The 25,847-nt window shown below is 59.8% G+C and overlaps 1 protein-coding gene across 5 annotated transcripts in view; it reads right to left on the reverse strand.

Annotated features, from left to right (window-relative positions):
* The window catches only part of DNMT3A (DNA methyltransferase 3 alpha), a 231,598-nt gene that overhangs the window by 31,450 nt on the left and 174,301 nt on the right, over positions 1–25,847 (reverse strand). For all 5 annotated transcript variants that reach the window (XM_074947296.1, XM_074947295.1, XM_074947294.1 and 2 more), the window contains 8 exons: positions 19,690–19,902; positions 18,564–18,722; positions 18,344–18,451; positions 17,581–17,737; positions 16,637–16,786; positions 15,244–15,288; positions 13,250–13,329; positions 405–517 (listed from right to left, as the gene is read on the reverse strand). In XM_074947296.1, the coding sequence (XP_074803397.1) occupies positions 405–517; positions 13,250–13,329; positions 15,244–15,288; positions 16,637–16,786; positions 17,581–17,737; positions 18,344–18,451; positions 18,564–18,722; positions 19,690–19,902 (1,025 nt within the window). The remainder of the gene's footprint in view (positions 1–404; positions 518–13,249; positions 13,330–15,243; positions 15,289–16,636; positions 16,787–17,580; positions 17,738–18,343; positions 18,452–18,563; positions 18,723–19,689; positions 19,903–25,847) is intronic.

Genomic DNA, 25,847 nt, shown 5'->3' on the forward strand with positions numbered 1-25,847 from the left:
CTCGCCTCCACGGCCTGCAGGAGCACAGCTCCCCAGCGGGGGCCGAGTGCGACCCCTCCCCGCTCCCTCCCGTCCCCTAACTGCAGGGGGCAGGACCGTGCTGAGCTGGGAAGGCAACCCACAGGTGCCAGTCTGAGCCCGCTGGGGCTCAGGGCCCAGGCCAGCCGGCACACAGCCAGAGTGCTGGTCTTTGCCCCAGGGTCTGGCATCACCGTCTCACATGTCCCCAAGGTCTCTCTGGTCCCTTCATCACTGACTGGCCTGGCTGCGGGGGCCCTGGAGCGGGAGGGAAAACCGGCTGTAGGTCTCAACGCATCCTTCCTGGGGCAGTGGCTGGCCGCATGTTCCTGCCCAAGGCCAGACAGAAGCGTGGGGCTGAGCCCGGCTAAGCACGCCACACCCACCTGCAGCAGTTGTTGTTTCCGCACATGAGCACCTCACGGCCACCACAGCAGATCGTACAATACGACTGGTAGCCGTCGTCGTCGTACTGGTACGCACACTCCAGGAAGCAGTTCTGAGGGACAGTGAGAGGGGAGTGAACGCTGTGTCCCCTCCGCACCCCTCCACCCGGGGGGACGGCCCACATCACAGATGCAGAGCTCTGCATCTGGCCACGGGGAGTAACCCACCCTCGGGCTGCCCTGCTGGGCTAGGGAGCAGAACCCCTGCAGCTGAACCCCTGCTGCCAGGCTGGCCTGCTGCGGGGAGCCTGCCTCGAGGGGAAATTCTTCGAGCAGAGGGCTAAAAGGACCAAGAAGTGCTTGAAGGCAACAAAGGGATGGAAACCCAGGAAGAGGGAGGGAGGGATAGCTCAGTGGTTTGAGCATTGGCCTGCTAAACCCAGGGTTGCGAGTTCAATCCTTGAGGGGGCCATTTAGGGATCTGGGGCAAAAATTGGGGATCGGTCCTGCTTTGAGCAGGGGGCTGGACTAGATGACCTCCTGAGGTCCCTTCCAACCCTGATAGTCTATGAGAAGAGGAGGTTACTCACCTGCAACGGGAGGCTCTTTGAGATGTGTGGTCCCCACCTGCATTCCACTGAGGGGTTACGCATACGTTGTGCGCCCGGAGCTGGAGCATTTGAAAGCCAGAGTGTCGGTTGGTCTGCGTACGCACCCTGGCTTCACCTCATGGTTTTGACCGAGGTGATGACAGGCGGGGACCAAGCCCAGTTCCTTCTCCACCGCAGATCCAACAGATCCACAGCAGAGGCGGGAAGTGGAATCCAGCGAGGGACCACACAACGCAAAGAACTTCCAGTGACAGGTAAGTAACCTCCTCCTCTTCGAGTGCTGGCCCCTACTGCATTCCACCGAGGGTGATTATTTGCAGGGTGGAAGGGAGGACAGCCATGCAGCACGAGGCATCCATCGCAGAGTCCCATACCAAGGCGCTGCGGGCAGTGAACTCCATGTGTGTCTGGAAGTGACACATCGGGGAGTCTGGGCTCTCACTCCAAGTCCCGTCAGTGGACAGCAGAATGTAATACACCTCAAAATCCCCTTGGAAATCCTCTGCGTGGAGATTACCTGCCCCTTAAGCCTCTCAGCTATTACGATAAATGGTCTAGGGCAGCGGTTCTCAAACATAAGCAACCTCAGGACCCCCATTTTGATAAAAAATTTTTTGATGGTGCCCCTGCCCTGCCCCTTCACTGAGGCCCCACCCCTGCTCGCTCCATCTGCCCTCCCTCTGTCGCTCGCTCTCTCCCGCCCTCACTCACTTTCACCAAGCTGGGGTAGGGGTTTGGGGTGCAGGAGGGGGCTCTGGGTTGGGGCAGGGGGGTTGGGTGTGGGGGGGTGCGGAGTGTGGGCTCTGGGAAGGAATTTGGGTGTGTGAAGGCACTCCGGGCTGGGGCAGGGGTGCAGGAGGGGGCTCAGGGCTGGGGAAGGGGGTTGGGGCGTGGGGGGTGCGGGCTCTGGGAAGGAGTTTGGGTGCATGAGGGGACTCTGGGCTGGGGCAAGGATGCAGGAGGGGTCTCAGAGCTGGAGAAGGGGGTTGGGGCATGTAGGGGGGGTTCAGAGTGTGGGCTCTGGGAAGGAGTTTGGGTGTGGGAGGGGACTCTGGGCTGGGGGCTGAGGTGCAGGAGGGGGCTCAGGGTGGGGCAGAGGGTTGGGGCATGGGGGGGTGCGGCGTGTAGGCTCTGGGAAGAAGTTTGCATGCGGGAGGGGACTCCGGGCTGGGGAAAGGGGTTGGGGGGGGGGTTTCAGAGTGTAGGCTCTGGAAAGTACTTTGGGTGTGGGAAGCGACTCCGGGCTGGGGCAGGGGGTTGGGGTATAGGAGAGGGTTTGGGGTGCGGAGTCCTGGCAGCGCTTACCGTGGCTCCCAGGAAGCGGTTGACGGGTCCCCGCAGGCCCTAGGCTCATCAGCAGCCAGGGAGGCTCTGCGCGCTGCCCTTGTGGCACACCCGCTGCCCCCCCAGCTCCCAGTGGTCACGGTTCCCAGCCCCAACGGGAGCTGCGGAGCCGACACTCGGGCAGGGGCAGTGTGCGGAGCCTCCTTGGCCGCCCATGAGCCTAGGGGCCGCAAGGAGCTGGCGGCTGCTTCCGGGAGCCGCGCGGAACCATGGCAGGTAGGGAGCCTGCCTTAGCCCTGGGCCCCTGATGCGCTGGGAGGGAGAGGGAAGAGTTGATCAGTGTGGCCTGGGGACATGGTGGACCCAAGTTTGAGAAACGCTGGTCTAGGGGACCTTCTGATACATCTGGTCCTCGGCAAGTAGAAGGTCAGAGCCCTGCGGACATCGAGGGAGTGAAGGTGCCGCTCCTCTGCCGAGGCGTGAGGCTTTGGGAAGAAAGCAGGTGAGCATATGGGGTAATTGAGATGAAACTGAGCTATGACCTTTGGTAGAAACTTGGGGTGCAGGCGCAGAAAGACTTTGTCCTTATGGAATGTGGTGAAAGGGGGGTCCTCCATTGTGTCCCCCAGTTTCCCTACCCTTCTCGCCAAAGTGACAGCCACTAGGAAGGCGACTTTCATGGAGAGGAAGAACATACAGCATGAAACCAGAGGCTCGAAGGACGGTTTCATTAATGCTGCTAGAACGAGGTTGAGGTCCCACTGGAGGATGACAAGCTGTATGGGTGGGAAAGTCCTGAGGAGACCTTTCCAAAACCTGGTAGTCAACAGATGTGTAAATACGGAGTGCCCTTCCATGAGGCGGTGGAAGACGCTGATCGCCACTACGTGAACCTTGAGAGAACTGAGGGCGACCCCCGACATCTCCAAGGACAGGAGGCTGTCCAAAAGAAGAGAAATGCCCACTTCCTCAGAAGAAAGCCCTTTTGCTGGGACCAAAAGGCCAAGTGATTCCCCTTGGTCCAACAGGAATGCCTTGTGGACTCCTTCCTGCTGCTCGAAAGGCCATCATGCCCCGCCAACATACACATCCGTTCTAGAGAAGATGCCCATCCAAATACCAAGCTCTGAGGTAACGTGTCTGTGGATCGGGGTGTCTGATCCTGCGGTTGTGTGGCGGGTAGGGGAAATGAGGGACGGACCGACATAAGGAGAAGGTTGGGAAACCAAAACTGGGGTGGCCAGAACGGGGCCCTTTCCTGTCGGATCTTGTGGAGGACTGGTGGAAGGAGTGGAAGAGGGGGAGGAGGAGCTGATCTGGTCTAACCAGTGGAGGATGAGGCATTGCCTTGAGCAGTACGTGCTGTGTGCTGTTGTTGCTGTGGGAGGCGAAGAGGCCTCTGGTAGGAGTCCTGCACTGGCTGAAGATGTCGTTTGCTATGGAGTCGTGCAGCTCTCACTTGTGACGGAGATGACTCTTCGGCTGGGAGTCTGCAATCATGTTCTGAGTCCCTGGAAGACAGGCTGCCGACAACAGGCTCTTGTGGGCAACGCACCAATTCCACAGACTCACCGCGTCCGCACACAGACCTCCTGCCCCGGGTCTGTGATGTAACAGATGGTGGTGGTGGTGGTGTCTGAGACGATGAGACCATCATGCGAGCGATGGGAGAAACGCTCGCCGCGCTCGCCGTACTGCCCGGAGTTCCAGAAGGTTGATGTGCATCCTGAATTCCCGAGGGGTCCGTGTCCCTTGCGTCACGAGCTAGGCCATGTGCGCTCCCCATCCTGTGAGGGACGCATCCGTGCTGATTGTCCTGTCAGGGAGGATGGGGATCCCTGTAGAGACCTGCCGCGGGTCCATTCACCCCCGGAGGGAAGAGAGCACCTCGGGGGGGACTGACAGCATAAGGCCTGTGGCACGTAGTGTGCATGCGTGTCGTGGGGTAGGTAACACCCGTCACGGGGTGTCAGGTCACAGCTCGTCAGAAGAGAGGGAGAGGCTGTGCCGCAGCCGGTTAGCTCCTATGCTGGTGACCCTGACCATAACATGTGCTAGTACGGCCTAGTGGCCGGAGTCGCTCTTCCTCATGGGACTACATGGCTCAGTGGCCGGCATCAATAGAGCGACCCTTCCTTATAGGGCAGCGTGGCCTACTGGCTGGAGTCAATAAAGCTGCCCACCTCCGAGGGGCTGTGTGGCCTTTTGGCCCACTGGGGACAGGGAGCACCTCCTAAGGGTGTGTGGCACCTGGGATAGGAGGACCTGGGCCCTCTGAGTCAGCGGGGATCCGCCCGAAACACGCTAACCTGTTCTTCGGTTTGCCAACCGGAGCCGTGTCTAAATCCCCCGGGCTGCTTCCTACCCTGTCTTCTTCAGCGGTGGCCCATGGTTCCCCTGGGTCTCTGGGGTCCTCGGCCAGTGCAGCTGCTGATGGCTCCCTTCTCTGGATTCCACAAGCAGCCTGGAATCCATCTGGGGCTCAGCGCGCCTTGGCTCTGTGGTTTGGGCCTGTAGCAGCTCCTGGGAGAGAGCCTGCAATCTGCACCCTTCCCCTTCAGCAGCCTGCCTAGACTGAGCAGAGCTGCTGCTTTTATATCTTGCCTCCAGGCTAAGCATGCCCAGCAGGGGTGGAGGGGACATGGCCGCCTCATCCTGCAATGCACAGTTAACCCTTTCTGTGCCAGGATGCGGTAGGTACACCCCATCACAACGAGTAAACCCCCCGGAGCGACATCTGCAGACAGTGAAGGTGGAGGTGAGCGAAGGCCGTGACATATGTGCAGGATGCCATGTGGCCAAGGAGGGATAAGCAAGTCCTGACCGGGACAGGTGGACTGTTGACTACCCAGTCAACATGTTCCCGCAGAGGCTGGAACCTGTCCCTTGCTAGGTAAGCTCTGGCTGTGACCGAGTTGATGGAGGCCCCTATGAAGTCTTGGGGCTGTGTGGGAATCAAAATTGATTTTTCGATGTTGACGTTGACATTGACTCCCAGGGAGGAAAAGAGACTGAGCACCATGGAGGTCGAGATCCGAGTCTCGTCTCTGGATTGCGCTGCTAGTCGAGATGGGGAATATAAGGACCGGTGGGCCGCTACGGGGAGCAGTGGTGAATCCAAATGGCAGGACCCTGTACTGAAAATGCTGAGGGCCTACCATGAACCTTGGGAATTTTCTGTGGGTTACATGCCTATGTGACACTAGGGGTCCTGCATATCGAGAGCCGAAAAGCACGTGCCTTTCTCTAGCGATAGTATGTTGGCCGCTAAAGCGACCATATGGAACTTGGGCTGCTGGATGAAGCAGTTGAAGCGACTGAGATCCAGGATTGGTCTCCATCTGCCATTCTTCTTGGATACCAGGAAGTAAGTGGAATAGAACCCCGTGCCCTGATAGCTCGGAGGAATGCACTCCCTCACTCCCCTTTGCAGTAAAGGGTCACTTCTAAGGCAAGGATGCTGTCGTGAGAGTGGTCCCTGAGGAGGGATCGGGGTGGGGGATGTGGATGTGGTACCTTAGGGTGAACTCGATTGTATAGCCATAGCGGATGGCATCCAGGACCCACTTGTCTGTTGTTATTGCACTCCAAGCTGGTAAGAAGAGTGCTAGACTCACCCGAAGGGGATGGGTTGGTTGCATGGCAGTTGGCATGGTGGTTGACACTCAGAAATATTGTTTCTGAGAGGTTTGAATGTGAGATGCTGAAGTCTGGGAAGGTGGCCTGGACGGTGGGATCGTCAGGTCTTCTGGCACTTCCGAGGAGGTTCCTATGGTCTCTGGTGGAAGAACTGGGGAGTCTTGAGTAGGTGGTGGGTGGTAGAAGTTCTGCTTGGGTGCAGGTGCACAGATACCCAGCGATCGAAGTGTGACTCTGGAATCCTCGAGGGAGTGGAGGGAATTGTCAGTCTTCAGCTTCAACCAGTGTGACTCATGGAACTGGAGCTCCTCAATGGTATTTGCACCTCCCTGGGTAAACTGGATGTGCGCAGCCACGATTCCCTCCGCATGACAGTGCCCATGGCCATGGAGTGTGAAGAGGATCTGCAGCGTCTAGAGCCGACTGTAGTGCTGTTTGCCCTCCTCTAGGATAGACTGGAAACATGCTCGACCTTGCTGAGGAGCCTTTCAGTAAAGTCCTCCAACTTTCTGTAGTTGAGGAAGTCAGATTTGGCCAGCAAGGCCTGGTAGTTTGAAATTGGAGGCTAGCTCAAGAGAAGACCTGGCGTCCCAGAAGGTCTAAGCATTTACCCTCCTTATCCGACAGGGTGGAGCATGGGTGTTGCTGTCTGGGCTGTTCTGTTGCACCATGAGAGAACTGGGTGGGGGTGTGTGACAAAGTGGGACTGTTCTTAATGTTTCCTCCGAATATTGTGGGGGTGCCTCAGTTTCCCCTATGCAGTTCTTAAGTATCTAGGGGGTGGGGTAAGGGTGTATGATCACTGCAGAGCCCTAGAGGGTAGGTGTGTGCAGGGATCTGGACACAGAGAATGGCCGACACTCTGTTTCCTGGCAACTGATGGCCTGGGCCCTTCCCCCCTGCAAGGGGAGAGCTAAAGGGTTGGAGAACAAAGGAATCCGGTGACCTCCTGGCCCGGGAAAGGGACAAAGCCCAGGGGAGGAGGGGCTGGAGGGAGTTTCAGTTGTGGCTGGCTGGGGACATGGAGTGAAGGGCAGACGTGGTTGTCTGGCTCACTGCCCTCCAAAATGGACCCAGCTGAGGGGTCCTGTTCTCTGCACCTGCAAGCTCTGTTTTAGACCATGTTCCTGTCGTCTAATAAACCTCTGTTTTACTGGCTGGCTGAGAGTCACGTCTGACTGCGAAGTTGGGGTGCAGGACCCTCTGGCTTCCCCAGGAGCCCCGCCTGGGCGGTCTCGCTGTGGGAAGCACACGGAGGGGCAGAGGATGCTGAATGCTCCGAGGTCAGACCCAGGAAGGTGGAAGCCGTGTGAGCTGTTTGCCCTGCGGACAGGCTGCTCACCGGAAGGCGACTGCCCCAGAGTCCTGCCTGGCTTCATGGGGAGCAGTTCCAGAGCATCGCCCGGGCACTCCGTGACAACTGGTGGCAGCGGTGGGATCTACTGCACCCCGTGGATGGCGCTTCCTGCAGTAAGTGACGGGGGAGCAGTAAAACAAAGGGGGATTGACGGGGACCAGGCGTGCTGAAGATTCAGAGAGAGACGGTTTCAGGGGGTGGAGGAGTCTGCGGCTCGACCCTGGCAAAGAGGTGGTGACCTTGAGAAGGGCTGGCACACTAGGGGTTCTCCCTGGAAATCGTGGGGAGCTGAGAGCACACAGGCCTGTGAGTCCACAACAACTTGGGAAGAGCGGAGTGATGGTCTGTCACCGTCTCCTTAAGAAGGACATTGTAACCCTGTGCAGAAAGAGAGGGTTGGGCATTGGAAAGTTCACCAAAGCAGAGTTAATCGTGCAGCTGGAGGAGGATGACCGCTCTAAGGGACAGATTCCTGACCCCAAATGGGGCTATAGCAGGATCTGGGAGCAGCTGGAGTGGGAGCCAGGCATCGCCAAGACTCCTGTCCCCGACCAGACGAGGGTCTTCACGATCGGGTTCCCCCTCCGGGGATCGGAGATGGATGGATTGGAGCTGAGTCCGAGAGAGCGAGAGGACTGTGAGAGACAGCGAGGGACCGAGAAAGACCTGCAGAAGCAGCAGCAGCATGAACTGGGGGTGGCGGAGCGGAGAGGCCTAGGGAACCTCCCCAGGGTGAGTGGGGATAGACCCCGGGGGGCCAGTTCCGCAGGGAACCTCGAGAGTAAATTGCTGCCCCTGGTTAAGGAGGGGGGGGATGTGAATGCCCACCTCACTGCCTTTGAGCAGGCTGGAGATTTGAACCAGGGGGACCCTGCGGAAAAGCCCCGGTGTCTAGCTCCCTTGCTGGGTCCCAAGGCCACAGACTCCGTCAGCCAGATGGGTGGGGAGGTGGACAGGCTCCCACTCCTGACCCCAACCTATATGTCTGTGTGGAGTCTCCTGGGGCCAGGCCCCTCGGACCCCCAGGGGGAGCGGAAGGTGACGGTCAATGGGGAGACATTCCTGGGGTGGCAAGATCCTGGGACGGAGAGAACTGTTCTCAGGCCCTGGGTGGTGCAGCCTCAGAGGTTGAGGGGCTGTGTGAGCTGGGTGAGGGTCCCAGGGATGAAGCCCCTCACCCTGCCTATGGCCCAGATCCCTGTGCAGACCCAGGAGGGGTGGGGCTGGCTGGTCGTTGTGGTGCTCCAGGACACCAGCTGCGAGACCCGGTTGTGGGGTGACTGTGTCTCTCTGGGACAGGATCCAGGCCCTGCTCCTGTAACGGCCGAGGGTTTGAATTTGAATCCAGGGAACCAATCGGTGGAGAGGGAAATGGTCAGTGAAAATGCAGATGACCGGGCTGGCAGCAGGGAGGAGCCGCTAGGCTCAGGCTACCTGCCTGCCTGTAACCAGACCCCTGGGGCTGGGTGGGACAGAGAGATGCTCCCTGAGCCCTTGCACTCCGGAGAGGGGGCTCACCCTGGCTCTGATGCAGCAAGGAAAGCAGGGAGCTCGCTGCCTACCCCCACTGGCACAGCAAGGGCAGCGCTGAGCACAGGGGGAGCTGAGACCCCAGCTGAGTGGGGGGAGACACAGGCAGGGCAGGGGATCTGTGGGGAGTGGCAAGGTGCTGGGTAAGGAAAGTCTGGGTGAGCCTAGGCAGCCTTGTGAGCTGATGGCTGTGTCTAGTCAGCAGGGTGGGAAGGCGAGGAGAGTGGAAGATGAGTGTCCCTGGACCTTACCTGTTAGCTGGGTGGAGAATTGGGACAGGGAAGGAAACGTGCCTGTGTCTGTCAGGGGTATTGACTTGCCTATGGAGGGAGCTACCCTGATCTCCAAGCAGTTGTCTGTGACCAGCCTTGTGTGCTGGGACAAGGGGAAAGAGATCCCAAACTGTGTGTCTGGGAAAGGAGAAAGTGTGTCCGGCTCTTCCTGGTCTGTGGAGCAGACAGAAGGGGCCTTTCAGCCTGTGACGGCTGAGGGTCATGCAGTTGTCTCAGAGCTGGTTCTGGATTCAGCTAAAGCCCAGGAAGGGAATGGTCCTAAGTTTGTGTCTGCTCGGGAGAATGGCCCTGTAACTAGGTCGCATCCAGTTAGTGTCTATGTAAAATCCCAGAGACCAGACAATTCTGGTGCTTGTATTTTGCCTGTTGCTCGTGTGTTGTTGGGAAAGGGTGTCGCAACTCTGTCTAATCAGGGTGAGATCCTAGCCAGGGCACAAGGAGAGCGTGAAGGTGATGTGATTGTGTTACCTATGGAGGGTGTGGAAACCTGTAGCAAGAAGGAAAAGATTCCTGAACTTGTGTGTGGCAAAGGGAAGGAGAATGCTTCTGACCTTTTATCTAGGAAGTCTGTCAGTTTGCCTGAAAGGGGATTGTGTAGGTATCCGCCGGATTGGCCAGAGGTAATTCTGGATGTAAGGGAGACCCAGAAAGAGTCTGTTGTTGCTCAGGAATGTGTTCCTCTAGAGCAAGCCCTAGGTGAAGAGGGTAAGAGCAGAATTTCTGTGAGGGGTGAATTGTGGCATAGAAAAGCCCTAGGGAAAGGAATCCTCATGGAGTCTTCGCAAGCAGTTTACTGCAACTGAAAGGTGTGAAAGTGATTTAATCAAGAAAGTTTCAGTTCCTAACAGCCAGAAATTTTCTGATGTGAATGGATCCACTGACTGTCCTGTTGAAAGACCCAGTGTGGATAGCTTTGAGAAGGTCTCAGATGGAGTGAAAGCTGTTAAGAAACTTAAACAGTCCTATAACCAAACGGCTGTGTTTGGCCAGCTTGTTGGGGAGAAGACCCAATCCAAGTTTGACCCCCTGGGGTTTTGGGGTGGCCAAAGGGCACGGGCCGCAGAAACCTTCCCACATGCGGCCTGCGAGTGCTATCGACCATCCCCGACCTAAGGGAGGGCGTGAAACTGGAAGGGCCTGGTGTAACTCCTACCAAGGAATGGCAGAGACGCTGGGGCATCCATGGGAACGTTGGTGGCTTCGAACTTCCCCAGGTCACCGGCTAAAGTGACCCCGCTCAGTTCGATCTCGAAGGGGGAGAGATGTGACAAAGTGGGACTGTTCTTAATGTTTCCTCCGAATATTGTGGGGGTGCCTCAGTTTCCCCTATGCAGTTCTTAAGTATCTAGGGGGTGGGGTAAGGGTGTATGATCACTGCAGAGCCCTAGAGGGCAGGTGTGTGCAGGGGTCTGGACACAGAGAATGGCCGACACTCTGTTTCCTGGCAACTGATGGCCTGGGCCCTTCCCCCCTGCAAGGGGAGAGCTAAAGGGTTGGAGAACAAAGGAATCCGGTGACCTCCTGGCCCGGGAAAGGGACAAAGCCCAGGGGAGGAGGGGCTGGAGGGAGTTTCAGTTGTGGCTGGCTGGGGACATGGAGTGAAGGGCAGACGTGGTTGTCTGGCTCACTGCCCTCCAAAATGGACCCAGCTGAGGGGTCCTGTTCTCTGCACCTGCAAGCTCTGTTTTAGACCATGTTCCTGTCGTCTAATAAACCTCTGTTTTACTGGCTGGCTGAGAGTCACGTCTGACTGCGAAGTTGGGGTGCAGGACCCTCTGGCTTCCCCAGGAGCCCCGCCTGGGCGGTCTCGCTGTGGGAAGCACACGGAGGGGCAGAGGATGCTGAATGCTCCGAGGTCAGACCCAGGAAGGTGGAAGCCGTGTGAGCTGTTTGCCCTGCGGACAGGCTGCTCACCGGAAGGCGACTGCCCCAGAGTCCTGCCTGGCTTCATGGGGAGCAGTTCCAGAGCATCGCCCGGGCACTCCGTGACAGGGTGTGAAAAAAGAAACTCCAATCCCTTGGCCGGTACGTAGCCTCTCTTCCCTGCCCCCTGGGAGGTAGGCATGCAAGTGGCCAGGGTAGGCCAAACAGTTCGAGCTGGTTGGAGAATGGCATCGTTGATTGGCAGAGCAACCCTGCTCGGCACTGAGGAATGAAGGGTGTCCAGGACCTGGTGCTGCTTGTCTCGTACTCCCTCCAGCAGAATATGAAGGCCGTCTGCCACTCTTCACAGGAGTTCTGGGAACTGCCAGAAGTCATCTGGAGGCGAGAGGGAGTGAGGTTACTGTAGCATCTGGAGAGGACGATGGGAAACGCTCTTGCTCCGGAAGTACTGGCAGAACCGGACTGAGCAGTTTGTCCTCCACAACTGCTTCGGAGCACCTGCCCGAGGGCACCCTGAGCAGGGATGGGGGTGAAACCTCCCTTGCGAAATGGGTGGCTTCTGAGGGTGGGTACAGAGGCCAGGATCCCCAATAGAGCCAGCAGGACTGATCCAGCGGATGCTGCAGAGGGCTCCATGGTGAGGGAAACCAATGACCTCCCAGCTGTTGGAAAGAAAGATACAGCCACGACACTGGTGGTCCTTTCGGGTACCCGTACCGGTGGTAGGGACTGGGCAGCCCTTGTCCTCCGTCGGAATCCTCCCATGGTGAGAACTCGGATCCCGGTTCCAAAGGTGGTACCGTTGGAAGTGTGAAAACCGCAGAAGGATGAGTCGCAGCATGACTTGACTGAGTAAGTCCTGGATAGGAGATCGGACCTCTCTAGGTGCGGAGGGTGGAGGAAGGTGTGGAGATCTCAGTTCTCCTAAAGCAAACAGTTGATGTGGTTCCGCTGTTTCCTCCAATCCCCCCGGTGTTAACGGTACTCGTTCCGCGGCCAGAACCAGCACTGGAGTGGAGGACTGTCCCGGAGTTGACGGAGCCCTTGTCTTAAGGGAAGCCGACATTGAGGGCATGCACGACTGGGTGCTCGGTGCCAGCGGATCCGCTGGTCTGCGTGATGTTTTGGCATGCTTGTGCACCTTGGAACGCCCCGCTTCTCCGTGGCCGGTACTTGTGGAAGGCGCATCGTCCTTCTTAGGCCTGGAGGAAGACTTACTGTCATGCGTATCATAGAAGATTAGGGTTGGAAGAGATCTCAGGAGGTCATCTAGTCCAACCCCCTGCTCAAAGCAGGACCATGCTTCCCTGCCTCCCAGCTAGGCCCTGGCACATGGTCCGAAGCAGTGGTACCAGTGAAGCAGGACTCTATCTCCATAGCTGGAGGAGCACTCCTGGGTTTCTCAGGCCAATGTATGGGGCAGTTCCCCAGCCTGGTTCCAACTAAGGGCTCATGGCGACCTCCATGAGGCGCTTCTTGAGGCGGAGAGCCCGGCCTCCTTGGGTACAGCGTGGGAAGGATGGGCAGATACAGCACCTGGATGCAGTGTGGGCCTCTCCCAAGCAGCAGTGGCATCACTGCTGCTCGTCGCTGACCGAGAAGGAACGCAGGCAGGAGGTGCAAAACTGAATCCTGGCATCTTTGGTACAATCCACTTTCCGCACGTGGGTGCTGGGGAGGGGGAACTGGTAAACAGATTCCACAAAGGCCTCAGTTCTACTAAAATTATTCCTGAAAGCGACACTATGTTAAAAACAGCAAAAACTGGAAGAAAACTACCTACAATTCTGAACTGTTATTTGCCAGTATGTCAGAGATGAGAGAACACTAGCAGCTGTGGCCTGGACCACGCAGCGATGAGAAGGAACTGGAGACCCGATTCATGCGCCCCGTACTTTATTGCCTTGGATGAAACCCTGAGGTGAAGGCAGGGCGCGTGCGCTGACCAACGGACACTCCTACTTGCACACGGCACATGCGTGACCCCTCAGCGGAATGCAACAGGGACCATCATTCGAAGAAGAAGGTGCCCACACCGGGGAGAGAGGCCTCATGTTAGCTTGGGAGGCCCAGGTGGCACTGGCCTCACTGCAGCTGAGACCTGAAGCTCGGGTCTCACCCCTCTGCAGAGCAGAACTGGATGATCAAAGTGCACATGCGGCTTTGCTCGTGTCTGGCCTGGAACGTCCAGGGAGGCTGGGGGCCAGGCCAGCCTACAGAGACAAGAAGGCTCCCCCCACTCCATACCTTGCAGTTTTGGCACATTCCTCCGATAAATAGAGGGTGTTCCAGGGTAACGTTGAGGCTTCCACAAGAAATGCAGATATCTGGGGAGGGGGAGAGTAGAAAAGGCAAGAGTGTTACATACAATGGGGGCTTCTCAGCCTCACCTCCATCCCCTCTCCCTCACTCTGTGTCCCAGCTACTTGGTCCAGAGCACCCCAAGCTCCCAGGAACCGACGCCATGCTGCACTGCCAGCATGGCTTCCCGAACGAGTCAGTGTGAGCCCCGGCAGACTCCACACCCACTAGCCACAAGAGGAGCCCGGAAGGCCACACACTTTAAGGTAGGAAGGGTCATCCGATGTCCTGCATCACACCGGGCAGAGACTCCAGCCAGCGATTCCTGCCTCCAGCCCACAAGCTGCAGTGGAGGTAGAGTGCATCCCTTTGACAGACCCCCAGGGCTAAGCTAAAGCGTTCAAGTGACAGCAAATTCCCCACAGCCGCTGGTGGCTTGCTCCAGTCGTTCGTTACCCTTCTCTCCCTGTTAAAACTCTGCTCCTTATTCCTAGCCTGGATTTGTCTAACTTCAGTTTCTAGCCACTGGGTCTTGTTCTGCCTTTGAGAGGTGAACAAGCCATCGGCCCCACGCAGAGCCAGGAGCAAGTCTCGTATCCTTCTTTCAGGTCAACTAAACAAGAGTCGCAGAGTGCAAGGCCGGAAAGGACCGTTAGATCACCCCACCTGACATGTGCATATCCAAGGCCACTGTACTCCAGCCAGTTACCGCAGTAACGTGTGTTTGGCTAATGCACCTGCCAGCAAGGCAGCCAGTCTGCATTTAGAGACGCCAAGCCGCGGAGAATTCCCCACTGCCCTTGGGAGTCCCCCCCTCCCCGGTTAATTCCACGCACTGTTACCGATTTGCATCTTATTTCTCGTTTGGTCTGGCTCCAGCTCCCAGCCACTGGCTCTCCGCTGCCTGTCTCCGCTAGAGGAAAGAGCCCTCTAGGACCTGGTGAGTTCTCCCTGGGAAAGCACTTACACACTGTAACCAAGTCACCTCTCAATCTTCTTCCTGGTCAGCTAAACAGACAGCACTCCAAGTCTCTCGCTGGAGGGTGTTTTCTCCAGCCCTGTTCGCCTGCTTTGGGCCGCTCTTTTCTGCACCCGCTGCAATTTTTCAACATCCTTTTAAAAATGTGACCCCCAGAACGGGACACCGAATTCCAGCAGCGTCTCCCCAATGCCGTGTACACAGAGAAGATCTCTGGGCTTCTCCTTGCTACTCCCCTGGTTACACAGCCAAGGCTTGCTAAGGCATCACCCTGGGCACTCTTATACAGTTGCTTGCATGCTGTGACTCTTATATCATTTCCAGGCACTGCTTTCCAGCAGACAGCCCCCGTTCTGTGCACATGGCCTGTGTCCCTGGCTCCTACCCGGAGACCTTGGCAGTGCCTGGATTGCACACACTGTGTTTGAATGGGCCCAGCTTACCCAGCAATCCCGCTCGCTCTGCACTGACTGCCCCGGCACTCGTTACCCCCCGCCAATGGCTGCGTCATCTCCTAACTTCACCAGCAAGGACCTGAGATTTTCTTTCAGACCAGTGCTGAAGACACTGAGTAGCATGGAGCCAACTGCCTTCTAGTCCAGTCTCCTGTCTCTAACCACATCTCTGCCATCTGCCTCAGGGGTGCTCCCCTGATGGTCCCATCGGTGTGGGAATGCAACACACGCAGCCACTCCCGGTAGTGCCACGTGCTGTGTCCCCAGGACAGCCCTTCCATCCGACAGGATGGCCACGGTCCGCACCGCTGCATGCCAGTTGGGTGCAAACCAGGAGGTGTCTCTGCCAAATGGCTCCCTTCCTGCCTCACCGCCACCACAGTCTCTCTCTAAGCGCAGGACAGCGTGCGGCCAAGGGGGAGGCTGAGGCTGACTGACGTCCCTTCTCTAGGGATGTCTGGGGACAGCAGTGGGTGCTAGGCACCTCCCTGCTCACACACACTCACCTTCGATGTTCCTGCATTTCTGGCGAACCTCATAAACAAGCCGCTCTGGGGGAGCGAAAGAAGAAGTCAGGCAGATCACAGGGGGCCTGGAGGGCGGCTGGGTTACGCACAACGGGACAGGATGGTCTGCGCCGGCCCGCGGGCAGCTCGTAAGGAAAGAGCGGGAATTTCTCCAGGGCCCGAGAGAAGGGTCTTTCCCTAGCCAGGCCTCGGCCACTCAACCCTGACATTCCAGCCCCTTCTCCTCCTGCCCCCTGGGGGTGCGGGGTCCCGGACGCAACGCAAATGACAGTGTCCCCAGAGATGGGGCAGTGCGAGGGGGACACAGATCCTGCTGCCCAGGGAGGAGCCAGGAGGAGCAGAAGTGGGATCCAGGCCCTTGTTCGGGTCCAGCCCGGCCCAGGCTGTTCCAGGGCCATGGGAGACGAGTGGGGGGTCTCAGAGCAGTTCCCAGTGGGAGAGGAGCCAGGCCCCTTGCTGGTGGTCTCTGCAGAGACACGAGGGGCAGAATGGGTGTGAAGACTGCACTCGGCCAAGGGGCGGGGCTGAGACGCTGGCCAGGCACTGGCCAGGCCCAGGCTGCACCTGCTCTCTGGGTAGGAGGTTTAGTGTCCAGGGCCGCTGGGCACCAGTCACCAGGGCTACACACAGAGCCAGTGCTGCCCTCCAGTGGCAGGGCAATGTGTGAGCACGGAGACACAGGGGCCAGTTCTCTTAGGGAGACGGCAGCCAGGCTCTCTCTCTGTCTTCTCTCCCCTGGGTGACTGAGGGGAGAGAGGAGCTACTTTGGGGGTCCATTACTCTGCACTGGGGTGGCAGCCCCCACTTCTCTCCTCACCCCCCCCCCTTGTCCGGCTAGTGAGAATGAGGCCTCACAGAGCAGCTCTGGTGGGGCTTAACCCAAGTCCAGAGGCAACCCCTGTCCAGGAAAAGCTGGAGCCACCTGGGCTCGGGGTTCAAAACCAGATTCCAACTCCCCGAAGGGGCAGGAGTGGTTCAATCACTGGAGAAACCTGGGCCCACAGCGGCCTGGCTCGGGGGGCTAGCCGCAGATCAAGAAGGGGGATTTGGGAGGTAGGCTTGGGCAGCTCTAGTTCTCAGGCTGGCCTTGGGAGGCACTAGTGCTCCCCAGGGCCAGCAGACAGAGCCCTGCAGCCCCCCTGGGCCAGTGGGGTGCCTCCGCAAAGGGGTGGGGTCTGCTCTCACGACGGGGGAGGGGCGCGATGCCAGCTGCACCATGGGAAATGCTGCTCTGTAGCTGCAGTGGCGGCTAGTGGGAAGCTGGGCCCTCGGCTGGCCAGCTGAGCTCGGTGCCAGTGGTGGGGAGTGGCCCTGCCCGGGGCCAGCCAGCCACCCCTCTCCAGAGGCCCTCCCTCAGCGGGCGGGTGGCTACCTCGGGTGCGCTCATCTATGATCTCCTTGACCTTGGGCTTCTCCGTTGTGCTTTTCCTTGGTTTTTTGGCTGGCGGAGGCGGGGGGTAAGCGGCTGCTTCTGGCTCCACCCACATCTCCGTGTAAACTTCTTTGTAGGGATTCCGCTCCTCTGTGCAAAGGGAACGGGACGCGGTTAGAGCGGGCGCAGGAGAGCAGTATGGGCCAGCTCCTCGCAGCGGGCACGGGGGAGCTGGGCAAAGCAGTTGGCTGCCAGGCATTTCCCAGGGACACCCGTGGCAGCGTATGCCGCTGGCCCCCACCCTTTCACTGCTCCCTGACCCCGCTCTGTGGCCACCTGCCAAGGCCGGGTGCTCCTTGGGGTGGGAACTGGCTGATTTCACTGCACAGCGGGGCCCTAATCCCTACCTGGGGCTTCTCAGCTACCACGCCAGGAGCGACCCCACAAGCTGCGGGTGGGAGGGGAGGTTGGCAGATCACAGGGAGGTGCCAAGGGGGGGACTCCCCTGACTCTGATTGCAGCTGGGACTGGAAAATCGCTCCCAGCGGCCAGGACCGCTCCTGGCGGAGCAAGGCAGTGCTGACGAGTTGAGCTCCAGGAGACGGGCAGGCTGGCAGGGCTGGCCAGCCTCTCTGCTGCCCCAAACCTGGCCGTTGAGGCTGAAGAGGAGGACAGCAGTGGCCAGACCCGGTAGGACAGAGCTTCTGGCGATAACTGAGCCAGGGACAGGACGGCCGAGGTAAGTCAGCCTAAGGTTGGGGAAGGGCACTGGGCCCCCGGTGCTGGGAAATACAGCGTCTCGTTGGCACGCTCGGGAGTAGATGTGCCCGGTGCCATGGACACACAGGCGAGTCCCATTGCCCCTCCCCATGGCCCAGTGCCCATTTCGCAGCCTGGCTCCCCCTGCCTGGAGCTACATCCGCCCCATCCCACAAACCCGTTACCTTCTGGTGGCTCCAAGCCTTTGGGACCAGACGGCTGGAAGCCCCCCAAGGCCCACTCGATCATCTGCTTGTTCTGGATCTCCACCGCTTTGGAAGTGTCTGTCTCGTCATTCTCGGGGCATGCTGGGAAGATCTTCCCCGCTCTGCTGCTGGCCACCTGCGCAGCGAGCCCCGGGGTCAGGCCAGTCGCCCACAGCCTAAGAGGGGCCTCCCCTTCCCCACGGCAGGGCTCTTCCCTGCTCTGTGTGCAGCCAGGACAGTGCTGCTGCGTCCCCAGCCCCAACACAGCCTCTGCCATTCAGGCTGGGGCTGGGCGCGGCAGTGCCCCTTAGCCCAGCCACTGCCACTGTCCTGAGCGGGCTGCAGGCGCCCGGTGAGCAGGAGGGGGCACGGCGCAGAGGAAGCAGCTGCCCAAGCAGATAACTGCAGAAGCAGGTTAGATGTTGGTCTAACTCCAGGACCCATAGTACTGCCTAGCTGAATGAATGGGACCGAGGCAAGTGGGCCCTTCCCTTCCACCCCCTCCCTGCCAGGGAGTCTCTCTCTGGCCCCCATCTCCGAGTGGCTGAGCGCCTCGCCCTGCGTAATGCGTTCACTGCCCTCGGGCGGCAGGGCAGATCCCTGCTGGGCGCCCAGAGACCCTGAGGGACCTGCCCATGGTCACAATCCCGCAGTCTGGGCCAAATCCAAGGCTCATGGGTGGATGGGCCTGGGGACTGCAAGGGGCGCCCTTGTGCCTGGCACCCTCTCCGGCCGCTCTTACCTGCAGGACCTCGTAGATGGCTTTGCGGTACATTGGCTGCTTGTTATACGTGGCCTGGTGGAAGGCGTTGGAGAAGGAGCTCAGTGGCAGGAGCTTCTCTACGCAGACCTGTGAGGAGCAGAGATGGGGGCTGTGAGAGGAGAGGAGAGCACCCGTCCACCAGGGCATGCCCAAGAACTGCCAGCCCGCAGCCCAGATGGCGCCTGGCGCTGCCACTTACCACGGAAAACTTGCCATCTCCGAACCACATGACCCAGCGGGTGCCCTCGGCTGCTCGGCTCCTCCCAGTCATCCACCAGGACACAATCCGGCCCGGCCACCAGGAGAATCCACGCAGCTTCCCCCACACCAGCTCACCGATCCCGAAGCCTCGGCCATCCTGCCGGCCCAGGGAGCAGACGGAGCGTCAGAGAGTGGGCCCCCCGGTCAGAACTGGAGCTGGGCCTGCCCGGGGAGGGGCAAGGCAGGGGGCTGGACACGGGGAAAGGGGAACAGCCGGGGTGTGGGGGAACAGGAATGGGCAGGGATGAGATACATGCATGTGGGCCAGTGGAGCTGGCGGGGGGCAGGCGAGGTCAGGGGAGGGGGACGGGGATGCAGAGCGGCCAGAAGGAAGGTGTATAAGGGAGGACGGGGCAGAGGCACAGGGTAGGGGAAGGGAGGTGGGGAGGGGAGGCACAAGAGGTATGGAGGGAAAGACGGGGGAGGTGTGCAGAGAAGGTTGGGGGAGGGGAGGCGTGTAGGGGGGTGGAGGGGGATGTGCAGGGAAGGACAGGGGAGGGAAGGTGTGCAGGGAAGGACGGGGGAGTGGAGGTGCAGGGTGGGGGAGAGGAGGGGTGCAGGAAAGGATGGGGGATGGGACGGGGAGGTGTACTGGGGAGGACGGGGGAGGCATGGGGTGGGGGAGGGGAAGAGGTATGGAGGGATGGAAAGGGAAGAGCCACAGGGTGGAGGACAGGTGTGCAGGGAAGGACGGGGGAGTGGAGGTGGAGGGTGGGGGAGCTGAGGGGTGCAGAGAAGGATGCGGGAGGGGAGGTGTGCAGTGTGGAGGAGGGAAGGTGTGGAGGGAAGGATGGGGGAAGGGAAATGTTCAGGATGAAGGAGGGAAGGTGCAAGGTGGGGGAGGGGAGGCGTGCAGGAAGGACGGGGGAGGTGCAAGGTGGGGGAGGGAAGGCATGCAGAAGGAGAAGCATGGGTGGCGGCAGGGATCGGGGTGGCTAAGGTCCCGGAGCGTGGCATGGGTGCTCTGCTGTGGCTGGGTTCCCACCAGACGGTGCGCCCCACATCTGCCCCCAGCAGTGCTGGCCTGAAGGCCCCCGGCCCCCACTGCTTGTGGCTGAGCTCACCTCGTACTCCGGCTCGTCGTCAGCTGACTTGGACGTGCTCTTGTCCACGGCGTCGGCCACCACTGGCTCAGGCGTGGTGGCCACGTTGGGCGAAGCGGGGTCTGTGGGCTGCTGTGAGGCAGGCGGGCTGGCCTCCTCCTCCTTCTGGGGCTCTGCCCGTTGGCTCTCTTCCACCACGTTCATGACAGCAATGACTTTGGCCTTCTTCTCAGCCTGCAGAGAGAGCAGATGGGGAGTCAGGGCTGCCTGCTGCGTCTGGGGGAGGAGGGACCCCCCCAAAAGCCGGCAGTGGGCAGGGAAGGGGCCACCAAGTGCCAGATTCCCTGCAGGGACTGCTCGGCTCAGCCGAGCCAGCTCTCAGGTGGGCCCTGTTGGGGGTGGCAGGGCGCAGGGCCCCCAGTCCCAGCAGCAATGAGGCACCATCCTGGACTCTCCCACCGTGGGGCTCAGTTTGGGAAAGGCCCCTTGGGGGCCCAGCATGACGCTGGGCCTTGACTCACCAGACACCAGCTTCGCACCCATGGGACCATGTGGTGTCGGGGACCCAGCCTGGCATGGCAGGCTGCAACGCTTGGCCTGGGAGGGTGCCCACGGTGGGGCACTGTGTGGGGGGCCCTCTAGGGAATGGGGGGGCTCCCCTCTCGGAGGAGACAGCCAGGTCATTCAGGCAGCTTGTGGTGGCCCCAGGAGGGGAATGTATGACTGGACGTGCCCCTTTCTGCCCTGTCAGAGGGGCCGGGCCCCTGGCCAAGAGATGCAGGGTCTAGACCCAGCCCTCCAGTCCCGGGGCCGCAGTGCTGCCCAGGTGGGTGGGAGAGAGCACCATGCCCTGTGCTGCCCAGTGCCACGCGCTGCCCAGCAGGGAATCTCCCCAGCCTGCTAGGGGTGGAGTGGAGGGGGACAGAGAGCTCAGGAGTGTGAGTGAGGGGAGGGCACGGAAAGTCCTTCTCCTGGGAGGGGAGACAGTCCCCAGGGGCAGTGGGAGATGAGGGATGCCAGAGCTCCTCGGGTGATGCCCAGCCAAAGGGCCAGGGCCCCTCTCAGAGCAGCACTGTGTGAGCACAAGCCATGGCTTCAGTCGGGGGAGCAGTTACCATCGCCTGCCGGGGCCAGGAAAACCCTGCCCCAGACTGCTCCATGCTGGTCCCTGGTGCGGGTGGCCCAAGCCGGAGCTGTTCGTGATAGTGGGGGACAATGCCAGGCCAAGGAGCCCGGGGATGGCTTTCCCCACCCCAAAGGAAGTGCCAGGTCCCTGGAGTCACAGAGTAGGTGTCCCAGCGGCTCCCTGGGAATCAAATCACCGGCCTCCTTCCCCAAACACCATGCGAAGGGTGTCACTGCACTGGCTGTGCTGACTGGTGCCCCCTGGGAAGACTGGGCCCAGGGATGCTGTGCCAATGGTACTGAGGGGCACCCTGGGCCTGCCAGGAGCTAGGTCTGCTCTCATCAGCCACTTTGCAAAACAACTAGGGCACAAGCCTGTGCCCAGTCCCCCGCAACTGATGGTGCCCTGAGCAGTGACTGCCCCCAGTCCCCCCTTCCCCTCCCACGTGGTGTGGGAAGCAGCATGGTGCAGCCTGGGAGAGGGCAGAGCTGGGACCCCCCAGAGCCCGACTGGGAGGATGGAAAGGAGCTCTGGGGGCCGCACCCCGCATCAACCAACCCTGCCATCAGGTGTGCCGGAAACAGCCGGGAGAGCTCTCAGCCGCTGGATGCAGGGATTGGAGAGGGCAAGACCACTATCAGCCGGAGCGGTGACAGCACCAGCATTTACCAAGGGACTACCCCGCACCCCTGGGACAAGTCCGCCCCAAACTCTCCTAGCCACCTCTGCTTTCTACCCCCACCCCTCTCACCCCAGCTGCACACCTGAGCACAGTGGGGCGGCATTCTCCACAACCCCTGCAGCCCACCGAGCCCTGGCTACTCATGTTCCAGCTATGTCCAACCCTAGACACTGCCTTCATGCGGCACTCCCTGCCTCGCTAACCGGACGCTGCTCGGATGGAACGAGGGAGGCACCTGCAGGCCGCGAGCAGCCAGAAGCTCCTAGGAACGGTGACACCTGCGCTCTGGGAGCTAGCTTGTCCCAAGCCAGCGAGTCCCTTCACCCAGGGATGGGAGGCAAGCTCCAGGCCCAGGTGGCACCAATCTGACTGCAAGGCGGGCTCTCCATGGCTGGCACGTTAGAAAAGGCAGAACTATGAACATGTGGGGCTCAAAGGTCCAAACTGATCGGGGGACTTGTAACTAGATCACAGGCCCCGGGGCCCTCGAGAGCAGGGTGGGGCAGGGCACACTGCAAATCACTGCCCAGCTGTCGCCCAGAGGATGCCAGGTGTAGAGCATCCCCCTGCCAGCTGTAATCATCAAACTTGGGACAAGAGGAATTAGAGGCTTCAAAGAACTGAAGCACAATGAGTAGCTGCTTCGTACCTTGCCCAGCCCCGGGACCAGGGCTGGAGGCAAAGGCTCCGGGCAGCATGGCTCACGTGCGGACTCGCTGGTGCAGCAGCTCAGACGTGGGATCCTTTACTGCTGGGATGGCTCATGGCCAGTAATACTCCATCATGCAATCTGTTTGCCAGGAGCTGCGAGTGGGCGACAGGGGATGGATCACTTGATGATTCCCTGTTCTGTTCATTCCCTCTGCAGCACCTGGCATTGGCCACTGTCGGTAGACAGGATACTGGGCTAGACGGACCTTTGGTCTGACCCAGGATGGCCGCTCTTGTGTTCTTATCGGGGCCAGGGAGCTGGCTAAGCAAACCTCAAGCTTATGGCCTGGGAGAAGAGGGGTCAGGAAGGAATCCTGATCAGCTGCATTATGGGCCTTCCTCCAAACCTAAAGCTTCAGGTAGCAGATGCTGCTGGGACCCACGTGTTCCTGAGGGGGAGGGTGGCAGTGGAACAGCGAGCGGCTGGCCTATTCTGAGAGCCTGGCCCAGAGCCGGCAAAGCTGGCTCAGCCGACGTCAGAGCTGGGCAGTCCCTGGGTTCTGCAGGCTCACAGGCCTATGGCCCGTGCGGACCCTGTTCCACTGGGTCATCTGGCGCGGATACGGCAGGAGGGCAACCTGCCCAGCAATGGCAGGCACGTGGCTGGGATCCCGCCCCCAGGAACTGCTGGTACTGCCCCACTCCTATCAGCAGGGGTGCCCCAACAGAGCTGAGAAGGGACGCCCCCCTCGGGTGAATTTTGCCCCTGGCCGGCAGCGAGGGGGATGTGAAGGAGCTGGCTCCGTGGCTGTGTTCCCTGTAAGCTGCACAGTTGGGCGGCCACTCAGGAGAGATTCCAGTGCTGCGCACATCTAACCGGCAGCCTCCCCCTCTACTTTGAAGCCACGTTGCTCCTGGGACCCTCCTGCTGGCTGTGCAGAGGGGAGAAAGGAGGGTGCTGATGTCAGGATGTCCCCCTCCTGCTCCCCCAGCCCCTGTACCCCATCTCCACAGAGCAGGGTAGAGGAGACAGGGTTCAGGACTGGCAGCAGCTCTGAACAAGCCTTCGGGTGAGTGACTGCCTTAAAGAGACAGCGCACGGTCTCTCAGAGACTTCCCCAGCAGCCAACACACACTGTCTGTCTGTCTCACTCACACACACACACACGTTGTTGTTAACGTCTCGGTACCTCCTGCAATGCACATATATTCTAATTTTATTCTTTCAAAGTTTGCCATTTTAGTGTTTTGACTGGTCTATGCATTTCATAATTTTTATTTCTCTCTTACACTTAAATTTAACTCTGAGTAGTGAGTTGTAAAATGCCGAACCTGTCCTGGCTGGAGTAATTATCCCTACGGTAACTTAAAAAATCTGTATTATATCTAGGTTTTTTGTTTCTACTGGTGGGGCACGTCGGCACATACCTCAGGGCACATAACATTTATTCTGCACACGGGTGGAAAAACGTAGAGGGAACGTTTCTCCAGGGTGCCGGAGAGGAGGGATGGGGGTGGCTGGGGGAACGGTGTTACCACACTGCCAGGCCCTTCTTACTGCGCAGCCAGCCAGCCAAACTCTGCCGCAGCCCCCTAGTGACGCCAGAGGCGGTGTGGGGCCAGGCCGGGCTGGCACAGCCCAGGCATTGGGCCAAAGCGAAGAGCCCAGTCCCGCTGCCGGGGAGCCAGTGGAGTGGGGGGGAAAGCGCAGAAAAGCGCCAATCCCACTCCACAATTCAACTTTGTGGCCCAGGATCAGATCTGGCAAGGCCCATCCCCCCCCCCAGCCCTTAAACCGTTGCCAGGGTCACCTAATTAGATGTTTACAGTGCGCCCTGCGGCAAGTAAGCAGCTGCCAAAACCCACTGGAAGGAGGTGGCCGGCTACCCCGGGCCAGCAGGGGAAGAGCAGAGCAGTGAAAAGGCACCAGCCACCAACTGCTGGGAGGTGACCGAGGCTGCTGGCCCCACAGCCCTCTGCTAGCATTCCCCCCCCCCCGCATGGCCAGCACTCCCGGGGATTGCCCCCCCCAGGCTAGCCGCAGGCAGAGTGTTCACCAGCAGCCACCACTCCTCTGGACGGCTGGGGCCCTGGTGCTCAGGGGAAGGAGCCCCAGAGGGAGAGGCAGCTCCCCAGCTGGGGGGTGGAGAGGATGTGCCAGGAAAGTATTTCAAGAACCCTGGGAAAATGGCCCAAAGCAAAGAGAGGCTTTGAAGTGTGAGAATGAAAAGACCCCCCTCGGGCTGCGCAGTCCCCTGGCCAGGCGCTGGCAGGACAGAGCTGCTGCAGCCTGGGCTAAGGAAAGCCAGGGCAGCGGCTGAAATCCGAGACTTGGATGAGAGAGAACCCCTGACCAAGGCTGTGTGGACACAGCCAGAGCCGTGTGGTTCCCGCAGAGCTGCCCCCCAGAGAGGGGCGTGGGAGCTGCGAGGGGATGAGGCTGGAGGGGGCACTGGCCCTGCTCTGGCAGGCAGGGCAGGGCCACACTAACTGATTGCCCTTGTTAAGGACCCAGGCGGATGGGGAAACATGGTCAGGGACACAGCCCCATCCTCTGGGTTTCCCTGAGCCTCTGACTGCCAGAAGCTGGGACTAGATGACAGGCGATGGATCACTCGATAAGTTGCCCTGTTCTGTTCATTCCCTCTGAAGCACCTGGCCTTGGCCATTGTTGGCAGACAGGACACTGGGCTAGATGGACCATCGGGCTGACCCAGTGTGGCCGTTCTTATGTTCTTATCCAGCTGAAGAGGGCTCCCCAGAGACACACCCTCCAGTCTGTTCCTTAGGGTCTCTGCCATTATGAGCCTCAGGCACGAACAAGCCCAGGACCAAGCCTGCGGAAGGCGAGGCCGATTCTCAGTCCTGGGGACGTCTCTGGTGGTCTCTGCGCCGAGGCAGTGTTTTCGGGACGCTGTCTCCAGGCGTTGGGTCTGATGGGCTGCCTCTAGGAGTAACACTTGAGCCTCGCCACTCGCCTTTTTCGAGCACGGCTTAAACCCCTTGGAGGTGTGACACTGACGTGGGACTCTCCCCAGCGCGTCACGCAGGCTGGGGCCGTAGCGCTGCCCGGCTGGGCTAGCGGTAGTGCAGCACTCGCACCCCAGCGAGCGTGGCAGCGTTCCGGTACCAAGCCCGCTACCAAAAAGGGAAGTCCAAACCCCTAAGACTAAACTACCAGCAGCACGAGCTAAACTAACGCATCAAACTTGCTAATTCCGAACAGTAGGAGCTGAGGGAGGCTCCCTCAAATGAGCACTCTAAGATTGCGCCAACAACCGTCCCTGGCACTATAAAGGCACCGAGAGCGGCTGGCTCTTCCCCCTTACACCCGCACGCAGCAGCGTCAGACAGCAGAGGAGGCTCGAGACACCCTGACGGGTACCGCAGAGGGGAAAAGTTCTCCGATAACTGGGCATGAGCTGAGTGCACCCAGCGGTGGAACAGACACGGGCATGCACTCTCGCCGGGGATGTCTCCGGCAGAAGGGCTGAGAGGATGGGTCCAGCCACAGGGTGGGGAGTTATCTGCTGGGACCCCCATTACAAGGGAGGTTGAAAACCAGACTGCACCTGCCCTGCAGAACAGACGTGTGAGGGCCCAAGGCACGGGGAGGAGATGGGTCTCTCCAGCCCGAGAATTCCACGGCTCCCCGCCTAGGTCTCAGTTCTGTCTCAGGCCCCTCTCTGCAGGCTCCGTGCGCCGACTGCCTGGCTCAAA

This window comes from Natator depressus, chromosome 3 (genome assembly GCF_965152275.1).
Source record: "Natator depressus isolate rNatDep1 chromosome 3, rNatDep2.hap1, whole genome shotgun sequence".
Lineage (NCBI taxonomy): Eukaryota > Metazoa > Chordata > Testudines > Cheloniidae > Natator > Natator depressus.